The following is a 9,513-nucleotide window of genomic DNA, read 5'->3' as shown; positions in this document are numbered from 1 at the left end:
CGAGACCAGCCTGGTCTACAAGAGCTAGTTCCAGGACAGGCTCCAAAACCACAGAGAAACCCTGTCTCGAAAAACAAAACAAAACAAAAAAAATGCTTCTCTTTAGAAACTGTATTATGGGGCTGCTTTGATTTAACAACTTAAAAAGGAATAAGAAGTTTAAAATATAGGTGAGTGCAGTAATCCAAACAGAATGTGTCCAGTGAATCTAACTAGCCAGTTTCAGGTAAAGAAAAAAAAAATTTTTTTTTCCTTGAACAACCCAATGACACATCTAGGTAAAACTCTCAGCTCTTCCCTGACCCTATGAGGAAGAAATTAATCCAGAAAGAGAATAAATATTGAGATACAAAACACATAGAGAAAGGAAAGTAGGGCTGGGGAGACGCCCCAACAGAGAAAGCATTTCCCGTGCAAGTCTGATCACCTGAATCTGAGTAGAAGGACAGGGGTCCCAGGGTTGTTCCTGAGCCTCCACTTGGATGTAGGCCACAGGTACACAGCATCAATACTAGCGCATGTGTCACACACAAATACTTTTTTTTTTTAGAAAGAAAATACATTTTTCTTTTACCTTGGGTGAAACCATTAATTATCTTTGGTTTTCCAACTCCTTCCATAAATACTGGGTAAAGACTAAACTGATATTTCTCAATGGGAATAAAGTTATCTGAAAAGAAAAAAAAAACAATAAGAGTTCGTGTTAACTAAGAATGAAACCTATATAGAAAAATACAGACTGAGCTGTCCCAGGCTGCTCATTATTTCAGGACAGCTTGAAGGTTAAAGGATTTCAGAAATAAGCTAAGCACTCCAGAATTTGCTAGCAATGATATTTACTTTCAAATATGTTTTCAAAACTCCTCCTCACGATTGTCACCCAGATGCATGTGCCGCCTCTTTGGAACCTATTCCCTATGGTGGGATGCCTTGTTCAGCCTTGATGCAGGGGGAGGAGCTTGGTCCTGCCTCTGCTTGATGTAACAAGCTTTGTTGATTCCCACAGGAGGCTTGACCCCATCTAAGTGGAGATGATGGAGGAGAGCATGAGGGTGGTAGGGGGAAGTGACGGGGAGGAGAGAGAGGGAAAACTGGTTGGTATGTAAAAGAAATTTTAAAAATGATGGAAAACAAATAAACAAAACCTCTTCCTCAGACACACATGACTCGTTTTTCAAGGGCATGCTCTGGGGAGAGCCAAGTTTGTTCAAGTTCAAGGCATTTTCTCTCTTTTGCTCCTGAATTTCCTGCTCCAGGACAGTGTGTTCTCCCTTCTCCTACCATCCTCGGGGTCTCTTGTACTATCTGGGGCCTCAATAACGTGGAGAATGATGATCCCCACAGCAATGTAGGAGACAGATGTGACAAGGGTTCTCACAGATGCTAACGACACATGACCAGCAGCCCATAAGAGGCAGAGCCCCGAGAAGCCTGCATTCGTCACCCCTCTCCATGACAGGATAGAGCAAACCACCCACGGCAGGCATAAGAAATTTGGTCCCTTGCTTAGAATTTATAATAATTGTTGGGAATGAATGAGAAAAAGTGGGTCTTCTAGATGGCATAAAACCAGGGGTGCTATCCTGTACACTTACCTCTCAGGGTAACTGGCCATTCTTGGCGGGATTACACTGACCTAGGTCAGCTGATCCAAAATCCTCGGACTTCCAGCCTAGCCCCTCTACTCACTGCTTAGTGACATTCTGATTGGGTACTGAGTTGGGGGTGCGTGGCGTTAGAGCTTAGAAGACATTAAGAAGGAAGATGGAAGCAACATGAACTCAACTAAATAAATACCTTAGGTACACTTTAGAATAAAAGGCTATACGATCATCACATATTCTGACAGAAAGGGTTGGGGAGAAGGTTTGGGACATCTGATTGCATCTGTGTAAAACATAAAAGAAAAACGCTCACAGAAATACAGCAAACATTCTGACCAGGCAACACGACTATAATTCAGTTGGCAGCCTTTGGCATCTGCATTTTGAGATTGTCATTAACCCTTTTATTGTCTAAATTCCCAATCTGTGGTGTCATCCTAACCCAAGAAAAGTCCTGTGAACATACCGTGGATGTAATACTTCCTAACATTCGAAGGGATCCTAAGCCATTTCATTCCATCGTCTTCATTAAGGTTCTTCCATTCAATAACCAGGTATATGAGGTTGTAATCCCCGGGTGACAGAGTCCAGGAAAGGATCACACAGCTGCTGCTCAGGGGGTAAGCACTGAGTGACTGCACGGCACTCACTGAGGGGAAGAGGAGGAAATTATTTTAAATTCAAGATTAACAAAAATGTACTAAGTGCCTTGAGGAATAGCCCAGAAGAAGGGAGAAGGAAGAGGAGGCAGACAGTTGATACAAATGAATTGGAACTCATGCAAGCAGAGGGCAGGAGTTTATGACGTGGAGAACCAAAATGATTCTATCTCAGATCTAAAAACAGACTTCTGGTAGGGTCAAAATTGTTCTCAGCTGGAGTCACACACAAGCCTATTAATCAAACTCTCCGATTCCCACACAGTTCTCTCTCCCACTGGTGAGTGACATTTCCAAAGCTGCCCTCAGCAGAGTCCCTTCAGGAAGCCTTGGTGGATTTCCACACCTGAGGAGGCCGTTCCTCTCATGCCTACATGGCCCCACAGGCATGCGAGAAGCCTCTTTCTGCTGTGTCTGTTTCTCCATGCAGCAGCCACCCTGGTCTTCATTCAGCATCTTCCCTGAGCTGCGAAAACCTGACCAGGTGCGCAGCTACTGGAAGCTAAGGGGCTTCCCCATCCCAAACTTGGGGGGGGGGTTGGTTCCTAATCCATATCGTTTCCTCAAGATGGCTTCTCTACCCTCAAACCCAAGATCAAGGTCCTGTTTGCTTTCTTTAAAAAATAAAATCATATTCCTGGTCAGACATGGAGGCATGTGCCTTCAATTCCAGCATTGAGGGGTATAGAGAAAAGCAGATCTCTATGAGTTCAAGACTAGACTGGTCTATCTGGTGAGTTCCAGGTCAGTCAGAGCCACATGAGGCCCTGTCTCAATCTCCACATAAAAGTGGAAGGTGAAATCAGCTCTGACCTGCACACACATGTTGTAGCATGTGTGCCCATAAACACACATCACACATGCAACTCTCACAAGGATACAAACATGCTAATGTGTTTTTAGTTAAAGATATTAAAGCATCTTTAACGTTTAGAAAGTGCTCTGAATTTTAAAGAGGGTATAGGGCACATTCCAACAACAATCAAAAATTTTATGAAGCAACTCTTAGAAAGGTTAGTGGGGGGGAGGGGGTAGAGACAGCAGAAATCAGTGTCTTTCTATTTAAAATAGTATCTTTGATGAAAAATACAGACTAGAAGCTCCTGTTGAGAGTGACTCTTAGGCCAGCAAGGTGGCCCTGCAGGTAAAGGCATCAGTTACCAAGCCTGACAACCAAATTAGATCCCTGGAACATGCATGATAGAAAGAGAGAACCAATTCCCACAAAGTGTCCTCTAGCCTCCGTACATACTCTGCCATGTGCATCCCCCCAAAATTAATTAACTGTAAAATATATTTTATAAAAGAAAGCATGATGCTTAGAATGATCAAATATACCAACATTGATTAAAAGGTGAGGCATTCACTACTCGCATTAAATAAAGCCCACAGCCGGGCGGTGGTGGTGTACACCTTTAATCCCAGCACTCGGGAGGCAGAGGCAGGCGGATCTCTGTGAGTTCGAGACCAGCCTGTTCTACAAGAGCTAGTTCCAGGACAGGCTCCAAAACCACAGAGAAACCCTGTCTCGAAAAACAAAAAACAACAAAAAGTAAAATAAATAAATAAATAAATAAATAAAGCCCACAATAATTTCTAACTCTCAGCAACTGATTTGAGTCCATATAGCATGTCATGCTATTACTAAAATAGATAGCATTTTATATAAAATAAAATACTGTATACTATATGTAAATATATACTATGGTATATATAATATGTACTAATTGAATACTATATATAATAAAATATTAATATTATATATAAAGTGTTCTATATTCTAATTTCTAAACAGAGGTAGTGACTCACCTCCACTGCTTCAAAAGGGTTAAGTTATTAGATTTACTAGACTATTCTGTTGCAAATGATCATAACTGGGTAGCAATGTATTTTTCACACAGAGTAAGTATGAAAATATCCTGGATTGCTCAGAGGTGATTTAAACAAGAAGGGCTATGCACAGGTTCCATACTGAAAGGGGGTGCCCAAGCCCAACTCATACACTACAGTGCAACCTCCACACCTGAAGCCCAGGGAACCTCATAGAAGAGGGAAGGGACAGACTGGAGGAGCCAGAGGCTCAGTACAACTGCTGCTGGATAGTGTCCTCTAGACAGTGATACATAGTATCACTGATGAACACGAGCAGCTGTAATGACAACACCAGCCGACATGCCAGTGTGGACGGGGAAATTCACATGGTCCCAATGAGGGCTCTCTAACAGGCCCAAGGATGGCAAACATGGCTCTGGCAGGTCTTGCCCACCCACCTTTCCTCTCCCTTGCTAAACCATTAGATTTCATTCATAGAGCTAGCCACCAAGGTCTATTCCCTTATTTGGCCCCTTTCTTATGCCTGATCAAAACTCTAAGGTGCAGTTATCAAAACACCAAGGTCCAGCCATCAAGATTTATTATTTGGCTACACTAGCTAACATGTCCAATCGGGACTTACCAATTCATCCTACCACAGACTTCCCTGTTCTCTCCTTAAAAAAAAAACACTACTGTAGAGCCACCTGTTGCTGTCTTTGTCCGATCCAGAGGCAGCCACCCCCAGCTCTCACCCCCCGCTTATCCCTCTGGGGTAATGAATCTCCTTTGTGCTGAGAACTTGGTGTCCAGGTGTGTTCTGTGCTGACTCTGAGGCCTCCTCGACCCCCACCCCTAGGGGCAGAACTACAGGTGAAGAGTGTATGCTCAGAGAGGAAGAACCAGTCTCCTCCATGGAGGAGCTCCTGCACAGGTTGACTAATCCCAAGTGACTAATCACAGGGACAGATGAGCAAAGCTAAACAGACTAGTAAGTTAGACATATGTGTGTATATAATATTTAAATAATAAAGAAGAGATCATGAATTTTAGAGGGGGCACATGGGGGATTTGGATGGGGGAGAGGGAGGAGCAAGTAGATGTAGATGCTGTACAAAAAGTCATGTGAGCAGGCTACATCATAATTTAGTAGTGGGGCTAGAATGATGATGATGATGATGATGATGATGATGATGATGATGGGATTCTGTGTGAAGCACCATAAAAACAAACAAACAAACAAATAGGGCAATCAAGTGCTTCTCAGCATCTCTTACCTTTACTCATCGGCCATGAAAACGTTAGATTAAAATTTGCGAGTGAAGCACCGATGGAATTGACGGCCAGAACAGTAACCGTATGTGCTTGCTCTGCCCACAGGAAGGTGAGATTGGTCTGATCTCCTGCGTCTTCTGACCACGTCCCATTGTGGGCAGTCCGATGCTGGACCACGTACCTCCTCACACTGCACAGGGAGTCGTTTTTCATCAGGGGCTGGAGTAAACACAAACCCCAGCATTTACAGCAACTGAGCTCATAGAATTCAGCTTATAAGTTAGACCAAGGTAGGCACTGCTCAATCTAGTGCTAAGGGATCAGGGTGGAGTGGGGGTGGAAACTCTGTGCAATTCAGTAGGCATGGGCATATCTAGGAGTCGTGCAGCTCAGGGATGCTATTTCCCCCCTCTGATGTTTTTCTTCACACCCAGAGACTAAATTAAAGACAGTGAAGTAAAAAGAGAGTTAAGACATTCGAAATATGAAGAATACATCGGAAATACTAAGAATCTCCACTCTAATTGTAGAAGTTTACTCATCTAATAGCAAGCAAAGGAACTGCTCAGGTTCTGGGAAGAACCAAGAAGGCTCAGTTGGTTTTCAACACTTTGTGAGCTCGAGTAAATCTGCCACTGTTCTCCATGGGATGTGCTTGAAAGATTATCTAGAGCAAAGAAAACAAAAACCTTGAAGGTTACCAAATAACAAAGGCTATCTGGGCAGTCTGTGTGGCCCTGGACATTTCTGTCCCATAGCTTTCCAGAGAATATTATACTGTGTCGTGGAAGATTCCTGTGTAAAAAAACATGCCAGCTCCGTGTTCTTTCCTTCTGAAGAGACCAAGAATACCCTTCACTCCCCAAACAATCACCTTTACCGATTGCAGGGAAAACTGAAAGTTGCCAATCCCTTAGAAAGCTAAGAAGAGCTGCATTTTATACCACATACTAGAGCAAGTGTCTCCAAGTGAAAAATGACAGAGACGCGCTCACACAGATGCATGGATTCTACAGTGGGTGGAACCTCGTGGGTAGCTGGGTGGAAGTAAGATGTGAGGAAAAAGTCTGAAGGAAATATCAGCTTTATTTCACGTGAAAAATCCATGTCATTTTGATATGTTCATATGTTTTCAATCATAAGTAAAAATATCAAAGATATTAAAAGATGTTCTTGGCTTACCTGTATGTTTACCACCCAGCCATAAAATGAGCAGTCCTCTCAAGAAACACCCCCTCCTCTTGAAAGGCTCTCCTAGCTTACAAAATCAAGGATATATGCAGGTATCCTGGCCTCTGTACACACACACACACACACACACACACACACACACATATACATACATATTTCTATAAGAACCCACCTATGCTTAACATAAGCTTGTATTGATCTCTAACTCCAATCTGTGACTGCAAGAATCACTCTGGCTGACTCTCTTGCTAGTCTGGGTCCTCCTGGGAGAGCAGTGAAAAACATGTGCTGTGCCCCATTCATCTTCTTAATTTTTCCATTCCAAGACAGACAGACAGGGATGTAATAACTGCTAGCCTACATCCCTGGAAAAGAAGTGCATAGCTCCAAAGTGTTTATGGAGTGCCTTCCATCTTTCACACTTCCCACTAATTTCCAAAAGCAATCAAGACTTTACCCTTGCCCCTGGCAGGAAGGTAATTTCATATACGTGTGACAGTCGTAACTAATCTGTATTTCATCCCCAAATCCTCCAGTCTATGATTTAAAAAAAAAAATCAGTATACTTTAAGGTTTATCTTTTGCCCGGTGAAGTTTCAGGTTTGTGCAAATGTATAGTGTTATGTGCCTATCATTTCATTTTCTACTGAAGAGTCTCACTTTGGAATAATGAATATAAATACAGCAGTTAAAATAACTCATGTGTAAGTTTTCATGTAGAGGAAGTCTTCAGGTAACCCAGGTAATCATCTATGAACACGATGGTCCATCAAGGCTACACTTAACTTGCAAAGTGGCTGCGCTGGTGTGCATTGCCACAAGAAGCCAACCAAGTTTCTTGATGCTCTGTATTCTCAATCAGCAATCTGAACGTCTTTAAAAAGTAAGTAGCCATTCTAATAGATGTGGACTCATACCTCACTATGGTGACTCTCTCCCTACGGTGGCTCCCTCCCTATGGGCAACTTTTTCCTTATGGTGATTCTCTCCCTACAGTTACTCTCTCCCTACCGTGACTCCCTCCCTTTTAAATCTAAGTTAATTAAATTAAGTAAAAGTGAAAATTTAGGTTTTGCACCACACTGTATACAACTCAAGCCACAAACCTATAGGTAGCTGTCATGAGGACAATGTACATACAAACTGTTCTTGCCATTATAGAAAGTTCTACCAGGCAACATCACAGAGGAAACATGGGAGCCAGGCATAAGGAAGGCATGGGACCGATCTAGAAAGAAAAGCCATTTTTCTGTTCAAGAGCATGATAGAGTATGAGGAAGGAGAGGTGGTAACTACAGCCTGGGCCACAGGATAGTTGTTACAACTATGAGGAGATAAAGAACAGCTACTTATTTTGTTCATGGCTGACTCAACTAATGCCTGAGCAATGTCACTGTCAGTCCCTCTCAGTGTCAATTCTTATTTTTTTAAAGACTTATTTATTTATTATATACAGTGTTCTGCCTGCATGTGTGCCTGCACGCCAGCAGAGGGCACCAGATCTCATTACAGATGTTTGTGAGCCACCATGTGGTTGCTAGGAATTGAACTGGGGACCTTTGGAAGAGCAGACAATGCTCTTAACCGCTGAGCCATCTCTCCAGCCCTCAGTGTCAATTCTTAATGTTACTTTCAAGCAAAAAATTTTGAAATGGAAGACTATTTAGAATTGCATTACCATGTAAACAAAAGTATATAGTAACTGGAATTATAAACAAAGTGTACACAAATTCTTACATATCCCAATTTTTATATAGGGTTAGTCTTGGATCAGGTAACCATTTTTAGACATACATTAACTTTCTTCCTCTTGAGAACTGAAATTAATTTCACATTTACATAGTAAACATAACATTACCTACCTTGTGCATTTTATTCCTAAACTTAAGCTTGATATCTATTCCTGAAATTAATTATTTGGGATCAAAATCAACTCTTTAGAAGAATGGATGCTTGGCATTTCCAAGTTGATCATCCATCAATATAGAAAACATTCATCCTTTGCCATCACAAAGGTGAAATATTCTCTTACATCTTATGTGCTTAAACATTGAAAGGGAAGCCATGGTTACACTGTTTAGGAATCAAACTGCGGACTTAAAGCAACACTAATTATCATTTAGTAATCTTACCCCAATACAGATGACAAATATGAAGCCCAAAGAGCCCAAGGCATCACCAAAAGAGCAGAGACAACTATAATTGACCTGAGACAATAATAAAGGCCCCTGACCACGTCAAAACTCCAGATACTTAGCTCTGAGCAACCACATCTCAGAGATGCATTAAAACGTAAGATTTGGGGCCACTTGTGAGATTAGCAATATGACAGGGTTATAAACAAAGAATAGACAAACAACTGCAGAATAAAACAAAAGACAGAAGTTAGATATACCTTCCAAAGCAAGGTGACATTTCTCTCTCTTTTAGTAACATCCCCATCCATTATTCTCCAGAATTCAGGTCCTCTCATAGGAACTGCAAAACAGCAGGGAGCCCAAATTGGACACGTGTTCTTAGAACGTTTTCAGTCGCATCTGAAGCACACGTGCGTGCACTTTCAAGAACCATTAGCAGGTGTTCACAGACCTTTTACATCCATGACAAGCGTGTAGGCTGGCCTGCTCCAATTACTCCAGTACCCAAATCCATCCAGCCGCCTGCAGCGCACCTGTACCACGTAGACAGCACAGAGGTCCAGCACCGGCAGGCTGGCAGACTTTGCTTTTGCATCAAATACATCGTGTGTCTGTAACAGAAGTCACACCGTCAACACCTGTGCCTCCTGTGGGTTCTGGAGTGAGTTTGCTTATATTTGAAACCTTAACACTATACCATACTTAAGACAGAGTGATGTTGTATTTCCTCACTTCAGAAACACACGATATTTGGCTAGTCGGAGGAGCGCTGCCTCTCACATCTGGTCATTCCCTTGCTGACTCCTTGTACTTACAAGGTCGATCCCAAGCACA

General features: G+C 42.3%; 1 protein-coding gene across 1 annotated transcript in view; it reads right to left on the bottom strand.

Annotated features, from left to right (window-relative positions):
* The window catches only part of Lepr (leptin receptor), a 76,618-nt gene that overhangs the window by 13,192 nt on the left and 53,913 nt on the right, over window positions 1-9,513 (bottom strand). Inside the window, exons 12-16 of the mRNA XM_005353471.3 lie at window positions 9,131-9,290; window positions 8,937-9,019; window positions 5,353-5,569; window positions 2,071-2,253; window positions 575-670 (exon numbers count right to left, since the gene is read on the bottom strand). Of these exons, the coding sequence (XP_005353528.2) occupies window positions 575-670; window positions 2,071-2,253; window positions 5,353-5,569; window positions 8,937-9,019; window positions 9,131-9,290 (739 nt within the window). The remainder of the gene's footprint in view (window positions 1-574; window positions 671-2,070; window positions 2,254-5,352; window positions 5,570-8,936; window positions 9,020-9,130; window positions 9,291-9,513) is intronic.

Source organism: Microtus ochrogaster, chromosome 10, assembly GCF_000317375.1.
Source record: "Microtus ochrogaster isolate Prairie Vole_2 chromosome 10, MicOch1.0, whole genome shotgun sequence".
Classification (NCBI taxonomy): domain Eukaryota; kingdom Metazoa; phylum Chordata; class Mammalia; order Rodentia; family Cricetidae; genus Microtus; species Microtus ochrogaster.
Note: the sequence above shows the minus strand (reverse complement) of the source record. Positions and strands in the feature narration are given on the sequence as shown.